Genomic DNA, 24,080 nt, shown 5'->3' with positions numbered 1-24,080 from the left:
AATATGGACTGGGTATTTTTTCTTTTTTTGAAGCAGGGTCTCACTCTGTCACCTAGGCTGGACTACAGTGGCACAATCACGGCTCACTGCAGCCTTGACCCTCCCAGGCTAAAATGATCCTCTTGCCTCAGCCTCCCAAGCAGCTGGGACTATAGGCAGTCACCACCACGCTCTGCTAATTATTTGTAGACACGAAATTTCAACATGTTGCCCAGGCTGGTCTCAATCTCCTGGGTTCAAACCATCCATCTGCCTTGGCCTCCTAAAGTGCTGGGATTGCCAGTGGGAGCCTCTGCTTTCAGCTTGGACTGGGTATTTTTTTTTTCAAATATTTCTGATTTTTAAAAAAATTATAAACATGAAGGTTACTAAAAAAAAAAATAAAATAAAAGGGTGGGGCGCCATGGCTCATGCCTGTAACCCCAACAATTTGGGAGGCCGAGGTGGGCAGATCACCTGAGGTCAGGAGTTTGAGACCAGCCTGACCAACATGGAGAAACTGCCCCCCCAACTAAAAATACAAAATTAGCCAGGAGTGGTGCTGCGCGCCTGTAATCCCAGCTACTCGGGAGGCTGAGGCAGGAGAATCACTTGAATCCAGGAGGCGGAGGTTGAGGTGAGCTGAGATCCTGCCATTGCACTCTAGCCTGGGTAACAAGAGCAAACCTCCACCTCAAAAAAAAAAAAAAAAGCAAGCCTGTTGTCAGACATGTGTTCCCAAAACATTTATGTGTGAACTGACATAAGCCTGGGATTTGTTTCAAAATCATCCTGAAAATGTTTTTTTTTTTTGTGAAATTGATCACCGTTGATGATAGGTGATGGATATCTGAATGTTCGTCATACTATTCTCTCTACTTTTGTATATGTCTGAAATTTTCCATAGCAAAAAGTGAACCCAAAATAAAGTTCTTAAAATAAAATAGATGAGCATGGTGGTCATCTACTTTCTTCTAAACTACATGGTGCAAGTGTAGTCTTAGCTACTCAGGAGGCTGAGGTAGGAGGCTCACTTGAGCCCAGGAGTTCAAGTCCAGCCTGGGCAACACAGCAAGACCCTGTATCTAAAAATAAAATTCATAGTAGGGTGCGGTGGCTCACACCTGTCATCCCAGCACTTTGGGAGACCAAGGCGAGTGGATCACAAGGTCAGGAGATTGAGACCATCCTGGCTAGCATGGTAAAACCCCGTCTCTACTAAAACTACAAAAAATTAGCCGGATGTGGTGGCACACACCTGTAGTCACAGCTACTCGGGAGGCTGAGGAAGGAGAATCACTTGAACCCAAGAGGCAGAGGTAGCAGTAAGCCAAGATCACAGCATTGCACTCCAGCCTGGGCGACAGAGCAAGACTCTGTCTCAAAATAAAATAAAAATAAAAATAAATAAAATAAAATAAAAAAGTGTGTCCCAGAGCCTAGCACATAGAAGGTTTTAAACAAGTGTTCATTTTCTCCTGTGACCTCAAGGAAACTAGGGCAGCACTTTCCATAGAATTCTCTGCAATGGTGGAAAAATTCTCTAGCTGCTCTGTCCAGTGTGGTGACTGAACACTGAAAATGTGGGTAGTGGGATTGAACACTTGAATTTTTGCCTTTGCTTGACTGGATTTTGAAGAAAAAAAAAAAAAAAAAAAAAAAGGGGGCCAGGCATGGTAGCGCACGCCTGTAATCCCAGCACTTTGGGAGACCAAGGTGGGTGGATCACCTGAGGTCAGGAGTTCGAGACCACACTGACCAACATAGTGAAACGCTGTCTCTAATAAAAAGACAAAATTAGCTGGTGTGGTTGCAGGTGCCTATAATTCCAGCTACTTGGGAGGCTGAGGCAGGAGAATCTCTTGTATCCAGGAGGCAGTGTTGCAGTGTGCTGAGATGGCGCCACTGTACTCCAGCCTGGGCGACAGAGCGAGACTCTGTCTCAAAAGAAAAAAAGGATGGCATGGTGGCTCATGCCTGTAATCCCAGCAATTTGGGAGGCCGAGGTGGGCGGATCACGAGGTCAGGAGATTGAGGCCATCCTGGCTAACACAGTGAAACCCCGTCTCTACTAAAAATACAAAAAGTAGCCGGGCGTGGTGGCACACGCCTGTAATCCCAGCTACTCAGGAGGCTGAGGCAGGAGTATCACTTGAACCCGGGAGGCAGAGGTTGCAGTGAGCCAAGATGATGCCATTGCACTCCAGCTTGGGCAACAAGAGCGAAACTCCGTCTCAAAAAAAAAAAGGTAGGGTCAGGCACAGTGGCTCACACTTACAATCCCAGCACCCTGAGAGGTTGAGGCCAGAGGATTGCTTAAGCCCAGGAGTTCGAGACCAGCCTGGGCAACATGGCAAGACCCCATCTCTAAAAAGAAAAGACCTGAATCTTATTTAATTTTAATTAATTTAAATAGCGACAGGGGCTAGTGGCCACCACATTGGACTATGGAGCTCTAATGACTTGGAATCAGCTGGAGAAATCATATATATACACATATATACACACACACACACACACATATATATATACGCCATTATATACATAAATAACTGAGACTTTGTCACCAGGGATGGAGAAGTAGCTGCTGCTTTGTAAATTGAACAAGAATGTGGCCACTATAATCTGGAGATTAAGCCATGGGGATTAGGGATAAAGATGCTTTTGTGATGCGGATCAGATCAAACACAGATGGGTGAAAGATGATACTTCCTAAGCGGGATGCAATTATTCAGCAAACTAATCTGTGTTGTTCCTGCCCCTGGGGATAGAGCTGGGAGCAAGAACAACAGGTCCTCCTCTCACGCACTCACAGTCTATGAGATGAGCGAAAGCCAATAATCAAGTAAGGAGGCTGCGCATGGCTCATGGCTGTAATCCCAGCATTTTGGGAGGCCAAGGCAGGCGGATCACTTGAGTTTAGGAGTTTGAGACCAGCCTGGGCAACATGGCACAATCTCACCTCTACAAAATAATTAGCTGGGCATGGTGACACGCGCCTATGGTCCCAGCTACACAGGAGGCTGAGACAGGAGAATGACTTGAGCCCAGGAGGTGGAGGTTGCAGTGAGCGGAGATCATGCCACTGCACTCCAGCCTGGGTAACAGTGCGAGACTGTGTCTCAAAAAAAAAAAAAAAAAAAAAAATTGAAAAAAGAATTTCAAAAATAAGAAACATTTTACAGACTGGGTATAGTGGCTCGCGCCTGTAATGCTAGCACTTTGGGAGACCCAGACGGGAGGATCGCTTGAGCCCAGGATGTTGAGCCTGCAGTGAACCATGATGCACTCCAGCCTGGGCAACAGAGCAAGACCCTGACTCAAAAAAAATAATAATAATTAAAGACAAGTATCAAGGCAATGGTATGCAGCTAGAAACACAGGCATCCTGGCCGGGCGCGGTGGCTCAAGCCTGTAATCCCAGCACTTTGGGAGGCCGAGACGGGCGGATCACGAGGTCAGGAGATTGAGACCATCCTGACTGACGCAGTGAAACCCCGTCTCTACTAAAAAAACACAAAAAACTAGCTGGGCGAGGTGGCGGGTGCCTGTAGTCCCAGCTACTCGGGAGGCTGAGGCAGGAGAATGGCGTGAACCCGGGAGGCGGAGCTTGCAGTGAGCCGAGATCCGGCCACTGCACTCCAGCCTGGGCGACCGAGCGAGACTCTGTCTCAAAAAAAAAAATAAATAAATAAAAAAAAGAAACACAGGCATCCTGACCCAATGGCACCAAGGAGGGAAAAGTATTAGACATGTGCTAATACTTCAGACAATGATTTTTATTTTTTTAAGATGGAGTTTCTCTCCTGTTGCCTAGGCTGGATGGCAGTGGTGTGATGTCAGCTCACTGCAATCTCTGCCTCCCGGGTTCAAGCGATTCTTCTGCCTCAGCCTCCCGAGTAGCTGGGATTACGGGCATGCGCCACCACGCCCGGCTAATTTTGTATTTTTAGTCGGGACGGGGTTTCTCCATGTTTGTCAGACTGGTCTCGAACTCCTGACCTCAGGTGATACGCCCGCCTCAGCCTCCCAAACTGCGGGATTACAGGTGTGAGCCACCATGCCTGGCCGACAAAGAATTATTATCCCCATTGTACAGATAAGGAAATTGAGACTTAAGCAGGCAAGAAAGGCCTTCTCAGAACACGACTGGATCCAAAATCCCCTCACCTGTCCACACCTGAGGTGGCTCCTCTTCCTGCTCTTGCTTAGCCTCCTCCAAAAAATCTTCCAGAAGCTTCTCTGCTTTTCGAGCCTCAGCGCTCCCTGGGGCCGCCCAGCCCAGAAAGGTTCGGACACTGCCCAGGTCTGAGTGGGCAGGGGGGTCTCGGAAATCCTGAGGGTGGTCCTGCAGCCAGGAGCCCAGCACTGACACCACAGCCCTGGCCAGAGAGGCAGGGTCTCAGAACTGGGTCCAGAGTAGGGGACCTAGAATGTGACTCCTGGTACTTTTTTTTTGAGACAGAGTCTCACTGTGTCACCAAGGCTGCAGTGCAGTGGTCTGATCTTGACTCACTGCAACCTCAGCCTCCTGAGTAGCTGGGACAACAGGCGTGTAGCACCATGCCCAGCTAATTTTTTTTTTTTTTTGTATTTTTAGTAGAGACAGGGTTTTGCCATGTTGGCCAGGCTGGTCTCTAACTCCTGACCTCCAGTGATCCACCTGCCTCTGCCTTCCAAAGTGCTGGGATTACAGGAGTGAACCACCAAGCCCGGCTTGACTCCCAGTCTTTTATTACCCAACCTGCAATTTTGAAAACCCCAGGCCAACTGCTAACCTTTGACCTCTGAGATTTCCCTCCCGGCACTCCCCTATCCGGATGAAGGACCCACCTCAGGTTCTTGTTGAAGCTCAGATCTTGTACCGCTGTCTTCTTGATCTCTACCCTGGGAAGAAGTCCCCCAGCAGGTGAAGAAGGGGGAAACTAGAGGGGGCTTAGGAAGAGGGCTCTGGGTTTGGGAGGTGTTTCCTGGTTCCACACCTGAGGAGGTGGAGGGGGTGCCCAGTTGGGGGTCTAGGGTGGGGAACATGGAGGTTCTGGTTCACTACTGACCCAGGAGGTGGGGGCGGCGGCATTGGTGGCAGCAGAAAGCCCAGCAGGTGGGCAGTGGGTACAAAGGTCCGGTAGGTGGCCAGGAAGGCGGGCACAAAGCTGGGGTCCTGCTCACGGTCTCCAGACACCAACTGTCCCACCAGCCGCTCCAGGCGCGCTGCCCTCAGCACCCTCACCTTGCTGGTTCGATAGTGGAGGAAGGTATTGGCAATGGGGCTGGGGGCCTGCAGGAGGGGAGAGGCGGCCATGAGAGAGCAGGAGTGGTCCTCGCAGCACCCCTTCTCTAATCACATTCATCACTATCACCACTCTTTTTCTTTTCTTTTTTTTTTTTTTGAAACGGAGTCTTGCTCTGTTGTCCAGGCTGGACTGCAGTGGCACGATCTCGGCTCACTGCAAGCTCTGCCTCCCAGGTTCACACCATTCTCCTGCCTCAGCCTCCCGAGTAGCTGGGACTACAGGCGTCCACCACCACACCTGGCTAATTTTTGTATTTTTAGTAGAGACGGGTTTTCACCGTGTTAGCCAGGATGGTGTCGATCTCCTGACCTTGTGATCCGCCTGCCTCAGCCTCCCAAAGTGCTGGGATTACAGGTGTGAGCCACCGTGCCTGGCTTTTTTTTTTTTTTTGAGACAGAGTTTCACTCTGTTACCCAGGCAGGAATGCAGTGGCACCATCTTGGGTCACTTCAACTTCCGCCTCCTGGGTTCAGGCAATCCTCCTGCCTCAGCCTCCAAGTAGCTGAAACTACAGGTGCACACCACCATGCCCAGCTAATTTTTATAGACAGGATTTCACCATGTTGGTCAGACTGGTCTCGAACTCCTGACCTCAAGTAATCTGCCCACCTTGGCCTCTCAAAGTCTCCCAAAGGGCTGGGATTACAGGCGTGAACCACAGTGCCCAGCCCCTAGCACCACTATTTTTTTTTGTTTGTTTGTTTTAGACAGAATCTCGCTCTGTCACCTAGGCTGGAGTGCAGTGGCATGATCTTGGCTCACTGAAACTTCTGCCTCCTGGGTTCAAGCAATTCTCTGCCTCAGCCTCCCAAGTAGCTGGGATTACAGGCACCCGCCACCACACCCAGCTAATTTTTTTGTATTTTTAGTAGAGACAGTGTTTCACCATCTTGGCCAGGTTGGTCTTGAACTCCTGACCTCATGATCCACCCGCCTCGGCCTCCCAAAGTGCTGGGATTACAGGCGTGAGCCACCACGCCCGGCCCCTAGCACCACTCTTGCGTGTGATTCCTCTGACTCCTGGCTTCTTGGAGTTACTGTTTTGGTTTGTTTTTTTTTAGAGACAAGGTCTTGTTTTGTTGCCCAGGCTGGGGTGCAGTGGCACAATCATAGCTCCCTGCAGCCTCCAACTCCTAGACTCAAGTGGTCCTCCTGCCCCAGCCTCCTGAGTAGCTGGGGCCACTGCTGGGCATCACCACGCACAGCTAATTTTTTGATTTTTATTTTTATATAGAGAGAATCTTGCCGGGCGCGGTGGCTCAAGCCTGTGATCCCAGCACTTTGGGAGGCCGAGACGGGCGGACCACGAGGTCAGGAGATCGAGACCATCCTGGTTAACACCGTGAAACCCCGTCTCTACTAAAAAATACAAAAAACTAGCCGGGCAAGGTGGTGGGCGCCTGTAGTCCCAGCTACTCGGGAAGCTGAGGCAGGAGAATGGCGTGAACCTGGGAGGCGGAGCTTGCAGTGAGCTGAGATCCAGCCACTGCACTCCAGCCTGGGCGACAGAGTGAGACTCTGTCTCAAAAAAAGAAAAAAAAGAAAAAAAAAAAAAAAGAGAGAGAGAGAATCTTGCTGTGTTGTCCAGGCTGGTCTAGAGAATCTTGCTGTGTTGTCCAGGCTGGTCTCGAATTCCTGGCCTCCTGCCTTGGTCTCTCAAAGCTCGGGGATTACAGGTGTGTGCCCCACACCCTGCCCGCTTGAAGTTACTATTCCTCCCCATCCACAAATATCTTCTGCAACCTGCCCTGGAAACCGTCCCTCTCCCATGCCCTGTCCCCTCCTCCCTCCCCCCGCCCCCACACATACACTCTTGTCCACCCCGGGCTTCCTTCAGCCCTCCTGTCGCGCTTCACTGGCTGCCCCACCCGCCCTCACCCAGCCACTTCTAAACCAACCTCTTTCCACCTTCCAGCCTCGGCCCTCTAAACCTGCCTTTCTTAACCCTGTCGTCCAGTTCTGTCCTTACCAAGTTGTCCCCAGGGTCCTCTCGGGAACTGCGCGGCCATCACCTGGCCCCACCCGATTCCCTGGATCTTCCCCCACTTACCTGGCCGCCCCCAGGCGTCTTTCTACCTGGTCGCCTCACCTGGTCGCCTCGAGCCCCTCCCTTCCTTCCGCCCACTGCATCTGGCGGCCAGTGCTCGGCTCTCCAACTCCGCCCTCACCTGGTCGCTTCCGGCCCCGCGCCACCCACCAAACCCCCTCCTCACCTGGCTGCCCCCGGTGCCCTCCGCCGGACTCAAGCGCTGACTGTGCTGTCGCCGCAGGGAGACGCTGTACACCGCGCCGTCCTCGGTCTCTTCCCCCCAGTCCTGCAGCGGTGCCTAGACGCAGAGGAGGACTCAGGGCACCAAACGGGCGCAGGTCCTGGGGCCTCAGCCTCCTCGGCGGCCTGGACTCGGGCTGAGTCTTGCTGCTCCATCCCCACGCCCCTTCCCAGCCAGAAGCTGCGAGACTCGGGCTGGGGTCCCAGGCTAGTACCCTCCTAGCCGCTGGTCCCCTCCTCCCAGGTCCTGAGGACATGTGGTAGCATTTGGGGATGTCCCAGGGCCCCGCCTCATAGAACCTGTCTCTAGCCCTTTCTGCCGACTGCGCTCAGAGACTTGCGCCCCTATCCCTGAGAGGAAGTAGTCGCTTCACTGGGTCAAGGGCCGTGAGTCCCCAGGAGGGGACTCCAGGGCAAGTTCAGATGGGAGCAAATAGCGTCCGACCGGAGGGCACTTGGAGTTTCTGGACCTGCGGGTCACCAGGAATGCGGGGTCCGGGGATCCCTTGTCCCCTTACCAGGGCCAGCTCTTTGCCTGCTGTGCGCTCCATTGCCCGCACCCGTCCCTCTCAGTGGCTCCGCTGAGTGAAACGGAAGGGCCGGCGGGTGGCGGGCAGCGGCCGGGCGCTGGGGCCAGAGGGGCGGGGCGGCCGAGCTGCTGGGGCTGGGCGGGGCAGGCCCGACCCAGCTTCTGGGTGCCTCCAGCTGGACCCAGCGCGAGCCCAGGAGAGGTCCTGGCTCTTCCGCTGGGTGCCTATCAATCTGTACCCAGGAGAAAGGACACATCTATCCCCAAGGGATCTTTTTGTACCCCCGGATGTGGGGGAGTTCCTGTGTGGGGGCAGGCGAGTGTCCCCAGACCAGAGTTCTCTGTTCTCCAGTGGAAGAGGCTAGCTTGACCAAGTGTGAGGGCATCTTCCACTTTTTACTATTATTGTTATTATTTTGGGATGTAGTTTCATTCTGTCACCCAGGCTGGAGTACAGTGGCTTGATCTCAGCTCACTGCAACCTCCATCTCCCAGGTTCAAACGATTCTCTTGCCTCAGCCTCCCAAGTAGCTGGGATTACAGACGTGTGCCACCATGCCCGGCTAATTTTTGTATTTTTTGTAGAGACGGGGTTTTGCCATGCTTGCCAGGCTGGTCTCAAAATCCCGGCCTCAAGAAATTCACCCGCTTCAGCCTTCCAAAATGCTGGGATTACAGGCGTGAACCATGGCACCCAGCCTTATTATTTTTTAGAGACAGGGTCTCACTTCTGGTGCTGAGGCTGGAGTGCAGTGGCTTGATCTTGGCTCACTGCAATCTCCGCCTCCTGTGTTCAATCTGTTCTCCTGCCTCAGTCTCCCAAGTAGCTGGGACTACAGGCACGTGCCGCCATGCTCAGTTTTTTTTTCTTTTCTTTCTTTTTTTTTTTTTTATGAGAACTGGTTTTCACCATGTTGCCCAGGCTATTCTGGAACCCTTGGGCTCAGTTGATACACCCAACTCAGCCTCCCAAAGTGCTAGGAATACAGGTATGGGCCACTGCACCCCACTCTTATTTTATTTATTGAGACAGGGTCCGGCTCTGTGGCCCTGGCTGGAGTGCAGTAGCATGATCATAGCTCACTGCAGCCTGAAGCTCCTGGACTCAAGTGATCCTCCCAACTCAGCCTCCCCAAATACTGGGATTACAGGCGTAAAACCACTACATCCGGCCATCTCCCATTTTTAAGCTCCATCTGCGTCACCAGCTGATGGGAGTCATCATGACCCAGGTTGGAGGAGGCAGAGTCTGTGGCCCTGGGTTTTCAGGGACAGCAATCTCTTGGGTGGTGCAGGGTCAAAAAGAGATGAATGCCAGGGGCATGGTCAGTAACCTTTATTGCGCAACTCTGAGGCCGGGGCAGACCCGGCTGGGGAGATTTACTGTGGGAACGTCTGGCCCGGCCCCTTCCTCCCCTCCGGGCGCCGCTGGCTGCCTCCGCTCCCTGTCCGGGCCGCGTTCAGCCCTTGAAGGGGCCCCGTGGGGCCTGCGCTAGACCCGGAGGGATCGGGGGCACCGATGGGGGCCGCCAGGTGGGTGTCAGGGCGACTCTAGGACCTCCGAGAGCGACGGTGCTTCTTGTAGCTTTCGATTAATTTCTGGGAACGGATCTTTAGCGATGCGCGAGTCACTACCTCCTTGTCCTCCTCCTCACTCTCTTCATCTACGGGGGTGAGGGGATGAGCAGGGAGCGATGAGGGAGCCAGGTCCCCATCCCTGGTACCCCTTCCCACTCCACCCCACCTTGACCTTGAGCAGGGTATGGGACAACCTCCTGCTCCCCAGCTTGGGGCCCTAACCGCACCCCTTCATCCCCCCACCCATACTGACCAAAAAACTTGTCCTTGGGAGTGGCAAGGGGCAGCGTGATGCGGGTGTTGTATTCGGGCAACCTTCCCTCTAAGCTGGCGAGGAACTAAGCGGGGATAGGAAGTGAGAGAGGAAGGTGGGAGGGGCCACGGGCCACCGAGAAATCACATTCCCCCTCCTCCCTACCCCATTCGGAGATATGCCCTGGTTCCAACTGGAGACCATTGTCCACTTCCATCCTTCCTTCAGCAGGCACCTTGATACCCAGCTTCGCCTCCTCATCACTCAGGTCCACCCCTGGTCTCTGGGGCCCTGCTATAGGCCTCTTCCCATCCCGATCCCCCAGCCGCGTCCTCTAGCCTCCCGGGATCCGCCCGCACCTCGTCTGGTTTCTTCCCTCGTGGCTCGGGCTCACCCCTAGCCCTCAAACCTCACCCGTTGTATCCCCGAGACCCCTTCCTGGCTGATCAGCCTGCACTCTGGTCTCTCGAAATGGCCCCCAGTTCCCTGGTTTTCCGACCCAGCCCCACTACTAGAGCTCTGGAGCTCTGCCCCAGGGCTGCAGGGCACCTCGCGGTCAGCGATGTGGCGCAGCATCTCCTGCACGTCGTGGCTCCCGAGCTGCGCCTGCAATTTCAGCAGCTTTTCCTCCACGAGGCCCAGCAGGCTTGGCAGATAGTTACCTGCCCGGGGATCCAGCTCCTTTCCCGCGAAGCGGCCGTCCTCCTGTGGCCAAGGTAGAGCCGGGTCAGCCGAGAGGGGTGGGGCCTATTGGAAGGCACCACCCAGGGGAGGGGCTGCTCTCTCGGGAGCTGGGCCTAGGAGGTAAGGGCCCACCTACACGGGCCATCCTAGCCATTGTGGGCGGGGACTTATATCAAGGCCAGGTCTGCGATGGGGGAGTCTCTGAACTCTAGCTCTTTATGAAAAGGTTTCGGGGAGGCCTCTTGGGAACAGTAAGGATTCGAGGGAGACCATTGTGGGATGGCCTCCTGAAGAAATGGGCCTCTGCTGCGGGCAGGATAGGGCTTCTGTCTCGGGTTGCTCCAGAATTGCAGATAGGTCTCCAAGGTTTTCGGGGACAGGGTGGGACTTCTTTCCCTTGGAGGCGGAGCCTGAGACGGGACAGGGGCTCTGAAGTCTTGGGCTTCCTTGGGGAGTGAGAGCTTCCCCAGGGCGGTGGGGCGGGGAATGGGGTGGGGCTTCCCCTGTGGGCGGGGCCTCTGACGTCCGGGACAGAGGATGTGGCAGGCCATGTTCCCCAGGGCAAGCCGGTGTGGCAGGAACCCCCCGCTTCGTGGCTGCGCCTCTTCGGTCCCGTGAGGGCCTGGTGGGGCTTCCCCCGGGCGGGGCCTACCACAGTGATGTGGACCAGCTTGCTGGCCAGGTGCTCCAGGCTGTCCTTGGCCACTTGCATGGCCCGCAAGGCGCGCTCCAGCTGGTCCTGGGCCTCGGCGTGCCGCTGCTCCTCCTTCTTGAGACGCTCCTGCGCCTCGGCTTGCAGTTTCTGCTGGCTGGAGGGAGCCGGGAGGTCACTCCGGGGGCTCAGCCCGCCCCGCCGCCCTCCCCAGGGCCCTGGCGCCTCACCTCACCAGCGTGGCCTCCCCTGAGTACTTGAGGTTTTCCAGCTCCCGCTGAAGTTGTTGCTTCTCCTGCTTCAGCCTCACCAACGTCTGCTCGTTCTCCCTCTTGAGCGTCTCCAACTGCGCAAAGGTGTCGCCCTGGGCCACGAACCGCCGCACCAACGACTGTGGGCCACCCAGCCCCAGTCAGAGCCAGGGCCTAGAGAGGCGCAGGGGCGCTCCACCTCCTCTCCCCCACCCTGCGTCCCATCGCACGCAGGACAGGTGGCCTGAGCTGGCGCCTTTTGCACAGCAATGTATGGGGACACTGTGGGTTGGACTCAGGGTGGCTTCAAGGATGAGCAGCCCCCAGGCCGGGCGCAGTGGCTCACGCCTGTAATCCCAGCACTTTGGGAGGCCGAGGCGGGCGGATCACAAGGTCAGGAGATCGAGACCATGGTGAAACCCCGTCTCTACTAAAAAATAGAAAAAAATTAGCCGGGCGCAGTGGCGGGCGCCTGTAGTCCCAGCTACTCGGGAGGCTGAGGCAGGAGAATGGCGTGAACCCGGGAGGCGGAGCTTGCAGTGAGCTGAGTTCCCGCCACTGCACTCCAGCCTGGGCGACAGAGCGAGACTCCGTCTCAAAAAAAAAAAAAAAAAAAAAAAAAAGGATGAGCAGCCCTGGATATATCATTTTTGCGGGGCCCTTTCTGGCCTACATAAGGAATTTGAGTCAGCTCAAATTCGGGGGCAGCTGGACAGGCGAGCATAGCTTCTTTCCAAAAATCAACGTGCCATCAATTTCTGGCCGCGAATCTCGCCTGATCCCACAGGAAATACCTCCCTTCTTCGGAGCCATCTGCTCACAAGGCCCACATCTGGAAAGGGGCTGTGCCTCAGTGCCCCAGATGACCCCATAGGTGTCCTCCAATAGGTGGGAGTCCCAGAACTCCTCAGGGGTCGGCCCCATGGGGGGAGCAGCAGGTTGGCGGTCACCCAGAGGGGAGAAACAGGGTTGGGGTCCAGTGTTCACTGGCGGGAACCAGGACCCAAAGGGGACACATTGGTCTTAGAATAATGCAAAGACGACGCTGTAAAGTGACGGACCCGGTGCAGGGACCCCACTTGCCAGGATCTGAACGATCTACTGGGTCACAGACCATGTTACAGACACTGGAGACAGAACAAGAGAGGAAACTCTCAGTTCTCCTAGAGCTGGCATGGCAAAGGAATTAGCACGGTTCAAGAGAGAACGGAAGGCGAGTGTAGAAATGACAGCGAGTGTGGACAGCTCCTGGGGGTTTTGCTGTGAAGGGCAGCAGAAAAACTGAACGGTAGCTGGAGGGGGAAGGGATGTTTTTCAAGAAAGGAGTAGGTTTGTGAGCTGAAGAACTGACCTGGCAGAGAGGGGAGGCAAGGTGTGTCAGTTTCACCAGCCTGGGCACCCCTGGGGCCCGTCTGGGGTGGACGGGGCGCGGCGGGGAGGGCTGCGGGCAGAACTCACGTGCGTCTCGGCAGTGCCAGTGGCGTCCTTGACCTTGCCAAAGATCACCTCCATCTGGTACATGCTCCAGCGCTGCCGCAGCTCCTCCTCCTTGGCATGCAGGCTGTCCTGGGTGGTGTCCTCAGACTGTAGCAGTAGGTGCTCACGGTGCGTCTGCTCGTGGGTTGAGATCAGAGCCAGGGTCAGCCTATGGACAGCGCTTAGGGCGGAGGCCGGGGAGGGGGATCCAGACTGGGGCCCAGGAGGGAACAGGGCTCAAACTGGAGGGAAGGGAGAGCGCAAAAGCTTGGGGCCAGATAAAGGCACCCGGGCAGAAAGTGGGACAAGGTCGAGCGCGGTGGTGGTGGCTGTGATTCACGCCTTTCATTCCAGTACTTTAGGAGGCTGAGGCCAGAGGATCGTTTGAGCCCAGGGGTTCGTGACCAGCTTGGGCAACATGGCGAAACCCATCTCTACAAAAATTGCAAAAATTAGCAGGGCGTGGTGGGGCGCCTGTAGTCCCAGCTACTTGCGAGGCCGAGGTGAGAGGATCGCTTGAGCCCAGGAGGTCAAGGCTGCAGTAAGCTATAATTAGTCTGAGTGCCAGAGTGAGACCCTGTCTAAAAATATATATATATATTTTATATATATATATTTTTTATATATATTTTATATATATATATTTTTTATATATATTTTATATATATTATATATATTATATATATATATTTTATATATATATATTTTATATATATATTATATATATGCACACACACACACAGAAAAAACTACCAAAAAAAAAAAAAATACAAAAAACCCTTGGCCGGGCACGGTGGCTCACGTCTGTAATTCCAGCGCTTTAAGAGGCCGAGGCAGGCGGATCACAAGGTCAGGAAATCGAGATCATCCTAGCTAACACGGTGAAACCCCGTCTCTAACTAAAAATACAAAAAAAATTAGCCTGGCGTGATGGCGGGCGCCTGTAGTCCCAGCTGCTGGGAAGGCTGAGGCAGGAGAACGGCGTGAACCCGGGAAGCGGAGCTTGCAGTGAGCCGAGATCGCGCCACCGCACTCCAGCCTGGGCGACAGAGCGAGACTCCGTCGCAAAAAAAAAAAAAAAACACCTTGGTGAGGGCTGGACGAGTGGCAGCCTCAGGGCAGGTGCAGGGGCGGGGCCAAGAGTGAGTGGGCAGAGCCTTAAGCAAGGGTTGGGTTAGAGGCAGGGTCAGATTTAGGACAGGCAGTCTAGTCAGTTGGGAAAGGATGGGTAGGAGTCACTGAGCAAGGGGAAGGCTGGAGGCCATGTCAGAGCCAAAACGGTGCTGTCGCGTAGGAGGGGAGGGGAGGAGAGGCGGGGTCAGAGATGTGGGAGGAGTCTTTGCACTAAGTGGGGGTGGAGTCAGAGAGGGGGCGGAGTTAGGTGAAACTTAGGAAGCGGGAGAAAGCCTAGGATGAGCTAGAGCCAGGGCATGGCTGGTTTGTGCCGGGCAGGGCTGGAGTCACAGGCGCGCACCCCTGGGTGCGCCCACCTTGCGCTCCATGCGCTCGTTCTCCAGTTTCTTCTCCTCGGCACGCTTCTTGCACTCACTTATGTAGCGTTCTCGCTTCTTGCGTTCTCGAACTAAGGTCTCCTCCAGGTACTGCAGCTGGTTCTGGAGGGCAGGCAGGGGAGCAGGGAGACCAGCTGGCACCTATCGCTGCCCGCCGCAGGGTGCTGGGAGATAGATGGGGGCGGGGGCGTTGGGGAAGCTCAGGGACAGCTGAGGTCAGATTCTCAAGCTGGGAGACCGCGGCAGCTGGGCAGGATGGCCGAGAGCTAGAGGGGTGGCACCTTGGCAATGTCCCGAGCATTGAGGGCCTCTTGGTTCACCAAGTGCAGTGCTTCCAGTTCATGTTTGGTCCTCACCACCTCAGCCTCCATGGAGTCCAGCCGGTTCTCCAAGTTAAGACTCTCATCCTGGGGCGTGGTGGGGAGGGGTTGGGAAGATGGGGCAGGCCTGTGACTGTTGTCCCTAGCTAAGCCCGCCCTCCCTGCTTGCCATCTCACCCGAGCCCTCCTAGTCCCTACCATTAGATAGGCCTTGAGCTGCAGGTACACGCTGGTAATGTGCTCGGCCTCCTGCGCCTTCATCCGGGCCTTCTCCAGGCGGTTCTCCAGGTTCCGCATGGTCTGGAGAGCAGCAGGGCTGGGCTGAGGGCCCTCCGCACTCAGTCCCTCCCACACAACCCTCTGCCCTGCAGGCCTCACCCGCCCCTACCTTGGCCACCTCCGTTTGGCTGTCTTGCGCCTCCGCCATCTCCAGAAGGCGCAGGCTGTGCTGCAGCTGGAGCTCCTCCAGCCGCCTCTTCCGCAACACCACCTGGTAGCGCAGGGCGTTCTGCTGCTTCACCTTCTCCCTCAGCCGGTGGTCTAGGTGCTCCAGGGCCTGCTGCAAGGAGGGGAGCGAAAGCAGGGGCCTGAACACCCTACCCCGACACACACCTAGCCCTTCTTCCCTTCCTTCTCCCATATTGTGGCTTCCAGGACTCCCCTCTCCCGTTTTCTACCCACCTCCCTGGCCACCCCTTCTGTGCTGTTTTTGGAGAGAGAGCACCAGGGTCTTCTCTCTGTCTATATCCACCACCTTGGTGATCTTACACCGGCTCAGCGTTCTACAAATTAAAAAAAAAATTTTTTTTTCTTTCTCTTTTCTTTTCTTTTTGATGAAGTCTTGCTCTGTCGCCCAGGCTGGAGTACTGTGGTGCAATCTCGGCACACTGCAACCTCCTCCTCCTGGGTTCACGCCATTCTCCTGCCTCAGCCTCCCAAGTAGCTGAGATTACAGGCTCCCACCAGCACACCTGGCTAATTTTTGTTTTGTTTTGTTTTGAAAAGAAATTTCGCTCTGTTGCCCAGGCTGAAGTGTACTGGCACAATCTCGGCTCACTGCAACCTCTGTCTCCCAGGTTGAAGCAATTCTCCTGCCTCAGCCTCCCAAGTAGCTGGGATTACAGGCATGTGCCACCACACCCGGCTAATTTTTGTATTTTAGGTAGAGACAGGGTTTCACCATGTTGGCCAGGCTGGTCTCGAATGCCTGACTTCAGGTGATCCACCTGCCTTGGTCTCCCAAAGTGCTGGGATTACAGACGTAAGCCACCTCACCTGGCTGACTTCTGGCCATTTTTTTCTTTTAAAAAAATAGTTTAGGCCAGGCGCGGTGGCTAACACCTGTAATCCCAGGACCTTGGGAGGTCAAGGCAGGCATATCACGAGGTCAAGAGATCGAGACCATCCTGGCGAACACGGCGAAACCTGATCTCTACTAAAAATACAAAAAATCAGCCAGGCGTGGTGGTGGGCACCTGTAGTCCCAGCTACTCAGAAGGCTGAGGCAGGAGAATAGCGTCAACCTGGCAGGGGAGCTTGCAGTGAGCCGAGATCGCGCCACTGCACTCCAGCCTGGGCAACAGAGCGAGACTCCGTCTCAAAAAAACCCAAAAAACAAACAAAAAAATTTATACAGGCAGGGTCTCGCTATGTTGCCCAGGCTGGTGTCGAATTCCTGGGCCCAAACCATCCTCCTTCCTGGGCCTCCCAAAGTGCTGAGACTACACGCATGAGCCACTGCACCCAACCCAGTTTTATTTTGTTTTGTTTTTTTTTATTTTTATTTTTATTTTTATTTTTTTGAGACGGAGTCTCGCTCTGTCGCCCAGGCTGGAGTGCTGTGGCCGGATCTCAGCTCACTGCAAGCTCCGCCTCCTGGGTTTTACGCTATTCTCCTGCCTCAGCCTCCCGAGTAGCTAGGACTACAGGCGACCGCCACCTCGCCTGGCTAATTTTTTGTATTTTTTAGTAGAGACGGGGTTTCACCGTGTTAGCCAGGATGGTCTCGATCTCCTGACCTCGTGATCCGCCCGTCTCGGCCTCCCAAAGTGCTGGGATTACAGGCTTGAGCCACCGCGCCCGGCTATTTTGTTTTGTTTTTTGAGATGGGGTCTCACCCTGTCACTCAGGCTGGAGTGCAGTGACTCGATCACGGCTCACTGCAACCTCTGCCCCTTGAGCTAAAGTGATCCTTCCTCCTCAGCATCCTCAGTAGCTGGGACCACAGACACAAGCCACAACGCCTGGCTATGTTTTTGTATTTTTGGTAGAGACAGGGTTTCATCATGTTGCCCAGACTGGTCATGAACTTCTGAGTTCAAGTGGTCCACCCACTTCGGCCTCCCAAAGTGCTAGGATTACAGGCGTGAGCCACCATGCCCAGCCTTTTAATTTTTAAAATTATTTTTTGAGACAAGGCCTTGCTTTGTCACCCAGACTGGAATGCAGTGGCACGAACATGACTCACTGCAGCCTCGACCTCCCCAGTTCAGGTGATCCTCCCACCTCAGCCTGGCGAGTAGCTGGGACTAGAGTCCTACACCACCACATTTGGCTAATCTTTTGTATTTGTTGTAGAGTCAAAGTTTCACTATGTTGCCAGGCTGATCTCAAACTCTTGAGCTCAAGCGATCCTCCAGCCTTGGCCTCCCAAAGCACTGGCATTACAGGCATGAGACACCATGCCTAGACTGTGTTTTATTTTTTATTATTTATTTATTTATTTATTTTGAGACAGAGTTTTGGTCCTGTTGCCCAGGCTGGAGTGCAGTAGCATGATCTCGGCTCACTACAACCTCCACCTCCTGGGTTCAAGCGATTCTCCTGCCTCAGCCTCCCGAGTAGCTGGGATTACAGGCATGCACCACCATGCCCAGCTAATGTTTTGTATTTTTAATAGAGACGGGGTTTTGCCATGTTGGCCAGGCTGGTCTCGAACACCCAACCTCAGGTGATCCGCCCACCTCGGCCTCCCAAAGTTCTGGGATTACAGGCATGAGCCACCACACCTGGCCTTTATTTTGATTTTTCATCTTTTGTTTTTGTTTTTGTTTGTTTGTTTTTGTTTTTTTGAGACGGAGTCTCATGCTGTTGCCAGGCTAGACTGCAGTGGCACCAATCTCAGCTCACCGCAAGCACCACCTCCTGGGTTCAAGCCATTCTCCTGCCTCAGCCTCCTGAGTAGCTGGGACTACAGGTGCCCGCCACCACGTCCGGCTAATTTTTTGTATTTTCAGTACAGATGGGGTTTCACCGTGTTAGCCAGGATGGTCTCGATCTCCTGACCTCGTGATCTGCCCACCTCAGCTTCCCAAAGTGCTGGGATTACAGGCGTGAGCCACTGCACCCGGCCTTTTTTTTTTTTTTTAAGAAACAGGTTGTACTGTCACTCAGGCTAGAGTGCAGTGGTGTAATCGTGGCTCATTACAGTCTCAGACTTTTAGGCTCATGCAATCCTTTGGCCTCAGCCTCCCGAGTAGCTGGGATTACACACATGTGCCACTGGTCGGTCATTGTTTTTTTTTTTTTTGAGACGGAGTCTCGCATCTGTCGCCCAGGCTGGAGCACAGTGGCACAACCTCAGCTCACTGCAGCCTCTGCCCCCGGGGTTCGAGTGACTTTTTAAATTTTTTATTTTTTTTTTATTTTTATTTATTCACTTATTTTTTGAGATGGAGGTTTGCTCTTGTTGCCCAGACTGGAGTGTAATGGCGTGATCTCAGCTCAACACAACCTCTGCCTCCCGGGTTCAAGCGATTCTCCTGCCTCAGCCTCCCGAGTAGCTGGGATTACAGGCACGCGCCACCACGCCCAGCTAAGTTTTGCATTTTTAGTAGAGACGGGGTTTCTCTATGTTGGTCAGGTTGGTCTCGAACTCCCGACTTCAGGTGATCTGCCTGCCTCGGCCTCCCAAAGTGCTGTGATTACAGACGTGAGCCACTGCGCCTGGCTGTGATTTTTTTTTTTTTAAACCTGTTTTCCCTATTAGGATATGAGCGGCTTTTATTTTATTTTTATTTTATTTTATTTTATTTTGTTTTATTTTATTTATTTATTTTTTGAGATGGAGTCTCGCTCTGTTGCCCAGGCTGGAGTGCAGTGGCCGGATCTCAGCTCACTGCAAGCTCCGCCTCCCGGGTTTACGCCATTCTCCTGCCTCAGCCTCCCGAGTAGCTGGGACTACAGGCGCCCGCCACCTCGCCCGGCTAGTTTTTTGTATTTTTTGAGTAGAGACGGGGTTTCACCAGGTTAGCCAGGATGGACTCGATCTCCTGACTTCGTGATCCGCCCGTCTCGGCCTCCCAAAGTGCTGGGATTACAGGCTTGAGCCACCACGCCCAGCCATGAGCGGCTTTTAGAAGTGGAAACTTGGTCTGCTTTTTCACTGCATTTACTACCATGCCAGGATGCCAGATACAAGGACAGTTAGTAATAAATATGTAATTGAATGAGCATACGAATGGCAGCTACTGTGCAGGAAGGATTGGAGAGGGTGAGCCTGGAGTTCATAGGTGAGGGGACCCAGGCTGGAAATGAAGGAGGAGGTGGGGTGAGGGTGGGCAAACCTGGCCTGTCCTGTTCTTCAGGTATGGCTTCTCCCACTTCCATTCGTGAATCACTGCCTGGACAACTTTCTCATCTCCCTGCAAGGAGGGAAGTCTGGTCACCTTTCAGCATGTCTCTTCCCCCTGAGGCCAGGTGCTACCTCCTTGCTCCCCCAATCCCCGCCACAGGAACCCTCCATCCACCCTTGAGCCCCTTACCTTGAGCAGGTCCAGCAGCTTTAGTTCCAGTGCCTTAGTCTCCTCGCGGAGCTGACTGATGGTCTCCTGGTTCTTCTTGATGTTCCACTGAGAGCTCTCAAAAAAAGCCTTCCGGTCACCCTCTGTCAGGCAGGTGAAGTGGACAGACACACAGTTACTGGGAGGCTGGGTGGGTGGGTGCAATATCCCAGAGGGAAGACCTTTTTTGCAATCATCAACTTTTTTTTTTTTAAACAGAGTTTCGCTCTTGTTGCCTAGGCTGGAGTGCAATGGTGCAATCTCGGCTCATCACAGCCTCTGCCTCCCTGGTTCAAGAGATTCTCCTGCCTCAGCCTCCCAAGTAGCTGAGATTACAGGCATGCGCCACCACACCTGGCTAATTTTGTATTTTTAGTAGAGATGGGGTTTCACCATGTTGGTCAGGCTGGTCTCGAACTCCTGACCTCAGGTGATCTGCCCGCCTCGGCCTCCCACAGTGCTGCGATCACAGGCGTGAGCCACTGTGCCCGGCCTCATCAACTTAATATTGTAAGAATGCAGTCGTCGATCAGCCTGAGCCTGGCCAACATGGTAAAACCCCATCTGTACTAGAAATACAAAACTTAGCCAGGTGTGAGGCTGGGCACAATGACTCTTTCCTGTAATCCCAGCACTTTGGGAGGTAGAGGCGGGCGGATCACCTGAGGTCATCTGCCTGAGTTCAAGACCAGCCTGGCCAACATGGTGAAACCCCACCTCTACAAAAATTAGCTGGGCATGATGGCAGGTGCCTGTAATCCCAGCTACAGGAGGCTGAGGCACGAGAATCACTTGACCTCTGGAGGTGGAGGCTGCAGTGAGCCAAGATCCTGCCACTGCACTCCAGCCTGGGCAACAGAACAAGACTCCATCTCAAAACAAACAAACAAACAAACAAACAAACAAAACCCCTGTCCCTGGGTATACTCAGATAATTGGTTCCAGGATCCGAGTATACCAAAATCCTTCCATACTCAAGTCCTACAGTCAGCCCTGTGGAAACTGCAGATACAAATGGTTGTCCCTCTGTATACTCAAGTTTTGCATCCCATGACTGTTGTATTTTCTTTTCTTTTCTTTTTTGGGGCTGGGTCTTGCTCTGTCACCCAGGCTGAAGTGCAGTGGTGCTATCATTGCTCACTGAAGCCTCAACCTTCTGGGCTCAAGCAGTCATCCTGCCTCAGCCTCCCAAGTAGCTAGGACTAGAGGCATGTGCCACCACATCTGGCTAATTTATTTTTTGTAGAGTCAAGGGTCTATGTTGCCCAGGCTGGTCTCGAACTCCTGGCCTCTAGCAATCCTCCTGCCTCAGCCTCCCAAAGTGCTAGGATTACAGGCATGAACCACCACACCCGGCCTGCCCATCTCAATTTTTTTAAACTTGAAAGGATGAATGATATACGTGAACACATGGTGTTCAAGGATCAACTGTACTTCACTTTGAGCATTTATTATGTTTTGGATGCTGGACTAAGAGGTTTCCAAATGCCATATATCATGTGCCAATAGGTATCCATATGCATAGGCATATCGTACGCCTTGCACAGATGAGAAGACAGAGGCTTGGGCTGATTAAATTGCTTAAGGTCACAAGCAACCGTGCAAGATTACCCTTTTTTTTTTTTTTGAGATGGAGTCTCGCTCTGTCGCCCAGGCTGGAGTGCAGTGGTGCGATCTCAGCTCACTGCAGGCTCCGCCTCCCGGGTTCACACCATTCTCCTGCCTCAGCCTCCTCAGCAGCTGGGACTACAGGCACACGCCGCCACGCCCCGCTCATTTTTGTATTTTTAGTAGAGAGGGGGTTTCACCGTGTTAGCCAGGATGGTCTCGATCTCCTGACCTCGTGATCCGCCCGCCTTGGCCTCCCAAAGTGCTGGGATTACAGGCATGAACCACCTCGCCCAGCCATGATTACCTCTTAATAATATCAACAAAAACAATAATAATGGCTTACACACAAGGATTCTGCAACCTCAGGATGACCAACTGGGCCGAATAATTATTTGCTGTGGGGAGCTCTCCTGTGTTTTGTAGCATGTTGGGCAGCACCTTCACCTCTGCCCGCTAGATGCCAGTGGAAGACACACACCCACAACAGACACGCACGCCACCATGCCTGGCTAATTTTTCGTATTTTTAGTAGAGACAGAGTTTCACCGCGTTGGCCATGCTGGTTTCAATGTCTTATGACATTGCCAAATGGCCACTGTGGGGCAAACTAACCCTTTTCTAACAAGAACCATTGGTTTACACCTTATGGTACTTTGCTATGTGCCAGGCACTGTTCTAAGTACTTTACACATTTCAGGTACCTATGTTGTACCGTTACTATCCCCATTTCACACATGGAGAAACTGAGAACAATTAGGTTACTCTTAGTCCCCTAAGGCTGACAACTATTATGCAGAGTCAGGATTCCAACCCAGAAAATCTGGCTCTAAAATCTATGCTCAGGCCAGGTGCGGTGGCCCATGCCTGTAACCCCAGCACTTTGGGAAGCTGAGGAGGAAGGATTGCTCAAACCCAGGAGTTCGAGACCAGCCTGGGCAGCATAGCGAGACCCCATCTTTACAAAATGTAAGAAAATTAGCCAAGCACAATGACATATGCCTGTAGTCCCAGCTACTCAGGAGGCTGAGGTGGAAGGATCGCTTGAGCCCAGCTATTATCGAACCACTGCACTCCAGCCTGAACAGCAGAGCAAGAACCTGTCAGAAAGAAAGAAGGCTGGGCGTAGTGGCTCACACATGTAATCCCAGCACTTTGGGAGGCCAAGGCCAGTGGATCACTTGAGATCAGGAGTTCGACACCAGCCTGGCCAACATGGTGAAATCCTGTCTCCACTAAAAATATAAAAATTAGGTGTGGTGGCATGCACCTGTAGTCCCAGCTAGTCAGGAGGCTGAGGCAGGAGAATTACTTGAACCTGGGAGGCAGAGATTGCAGTGAGCCGAGATCATGCCACTACTCTCCAGCCTAGCAACAGAGCAAGACCCTGTCTTTTTTTTTTTTTTTTTTTTTTTTTTTTGAGACGGAGTCTCGCTCTGTCGCCCAGGCTGGAGTGCAGGGGCGCAATCTCGGCTCACTGCAAGCTCCGCCTCCCGGGATCACACCATTCTCCTGCCTCAGCCTCCCGAGTAGCTGGGACTACAGGCGCCCGCCACTGCGCCCGGCTAATTTTTTCTGTTTTTTTTTTTAGTAGAGACGGGGTTTCACCATGGTCTCGATCTCCTGACCTTGTGATCCGCCCACCTCCGCCTCCCAAAGTGCTGGGATTACAGGCGTGAGCCACCGCGCCCGGCCAAGACCCTGTCTTAAAAAAAAAAAAAAAAAAAAAATGCCGGGTGCAGTGGCTCACACCTGTAATCCCAGCCAGCACTTTGGGAAGCTGAGGTGGGCGGATCACGAGGTCAAGAGATTGAGACCACCCTGGCCAATACGGTGAAACCCCTCTGTACTAAAAACACAAAAATTAGCTGGGCGTGATTGCGCGCCTGTAGTCCCAGTTACTCCGGAGGCTGAGGCAGGAGAATTGCCTGAACCTGGGAGGCGGAGGTTGCAGTGAGACCAGATCATTCCACTGCACTCCTGCCTGGCAACAGAGTGAGATTTCTGCCAAAAAAAAAAAAAAAAAAAAAAGAGAGAGAGAGAGAAAATAAATTACAGGAAAGTATGAAGTACAGTTCACTCGGTTCTGAACTCATGAGAAGTTTTAAGAGAGGAGGAAAAACATGAATCAAGTATGAGTTTTTGCCCAGAAACTGTTCACCTAGACTCATGCTGGAGAAATCTTTGTCACACCATGCCTGGTCAGAAGATTGGATGGGCACTGTTGACCCCTGACCCTCTGTACCCTCTGGAGCCATCTTACCTAACAGTTGTATCTTTTTATGTAACTCAGCCACCTGAGCGTGCACAGAGGGCTTCCCGGCATCTCTGTGGAAGGATCCTCCCTTGGAACGGCCGGGGGGCCAGGCTTGGGCTGCTCCCTTGCCTCGGAGGTGGCTGGGTTTGCCCGAAGCCTCCCTGCCCTTGACCTTGGAAGAGGGCGTCGAAACCTGGTCCTGAGGAGGCAGGGCGTTGGCGGAGGCCGCCCTGCACAGGGGAGATGTCATGATGGGGTTGGGGCCGAAGGCCCCTTAGGGATTAGGGGGACAACTAGGAGTCAGTCGCTCCTGTCAGGGATCCGTCAGCTCGGATTCCTAGGGCTCTGAAAAATGCACTTTCCGACCGCTAGGTGGTTGCTCTCTGCATCTCTCGGTTGCTAGGTAACCGCCTCCCGTCTCCCTCCAGTGTTTCCATGGAGACCACCCGCGTTCCGTGGCTGACAGTGCGTTCTCATTGGCTGAGGCTGCATAGAGGGGCGGTCCCAACAGAGGGGCGGGGCAGAGCCGCGCTACAGGACAGATGATCTGGGCACTTTGGGGTCACGTGCTCATTCCGTTTCCTTACCCCAGCCCCCAGCAACCTTATCCCGCCCCTGGGGGTTCGTGGGCATTTTTC

At 53.6% G+C, this 24,080-nt stretch overlaps 2 protein-coding genes across 13 annotated transcripts in view; both read right to left on the bottom strand.

The window, feature by feature from the left end:
• RGL3 (ral guanine nucleotide dissociation stimulator like 3) overlaps positions 1 to 8,166 on the bottom strand; it is a 31,528-nt gene extending 23,362 nt beyond the window's left edge. For all 10 annotated transcript variants that reach the window (XM_073016933.1, XM_037992131.2, XM_073016931.1 and 7 more), the window contains exons 1-5: positions 8,061 to 8,166; positions 7,487 to 7,600; positions 5,034 to 5,257; positions 4,813 to 4,866; positions 4,150 to 4,361 (exon numbers count right to left, since the gene is read on the bottom strand). In XM_073016933.1, coding sequence (XP_072873034.1) covers positions 4,150 to 4,361; positions 4,813 to 4,866; positions 5,034 to 5,257; positions 7,487 to 7,600; positions 8,061 to 8,093 — 637 coding nt within the window. In that variant the 5' untranslated portion in view covers positions 8,094 to 8,166. The remainder of the gene's footprint in view (positions 1 to 4,149; positions 4,362 to 4,812; positions 4,867 to 5,033; positions 5,258 to 7,486; positions 7,601 to 8,060) is intronic.
• A 1,226-nt stretch (positions 8,167 to 9,392) lies between these two features.
• On the bottom strand, positions 9,393 to 23,806 carry ODAD3 (outer dynein arm docking complex subunit 3). 3 transcript variants are annotated; one of them, XM_037992167.2, is made up of 13 exons: positions 23,449 to 23,806; positions 19,560 to 19,681; positions 19,362 to 19,439; positions 15,185 to 15,355; positions 14,995 to 15,096; positions 14,758 to 14,883; positions 14,456 to 14,578; positions 12,948 to 13,100; positions 11,469 to 11,629; positions 11,239 to 11,395; positions 10,565 to 10,607; positions 9,903 to 9,987; positions 9,393 to 9,735 (listed from the first exon to the last, which is right to left on the bottom strand). In XM_037992167.2, coding segments are annotated over exons 1-13 (1,566 nt in total). In that variant the 5' UTR covers positions 23,693 to 23,806; the 3' UTR covers positions 9,393 to 9,734. The 3 variants fall into 3 exon arrangements, with proteins under 3 accessions (XP_037848095.1, XP_007993511.1, XP_007993512.1); XM_007995320.3 differs by having other exon boundaries at positions 10,452 to 10,607; positions 23,449 to 23,803; XM_007995321.3 differs by lacking the exon at positions 19,362 to 19,439 and having other exon boundaries at positions 10,452 to 10,607; positions 23,449 to 23,803.
• Between the last annotated feature and the right edge of the window lie 274 nt (positions 23,807 to 24,080).

Source organism: Chlorocebus sabaeus, chromosome 6 (genome assembly GCF_047675955.1).
Source record: "Chlorocebus sabaeus isolate Y175 chromosome 6, mChlSab1.0.hap1, whole genome shotgun sequence".
In the NCBI taxonomy this organism is placed as follows: domain Eukaryota; kingdom Metazoa; phylum Chordata; class Mammalia; order Primates; family Cercopithecidae; genus Chlorocebus; species Chlorocebus sabaeus.
Note: the sequence above shows the minus strand (reverse complement) of the source record. Positions and strands in the feature narration are given on the sequence as shown.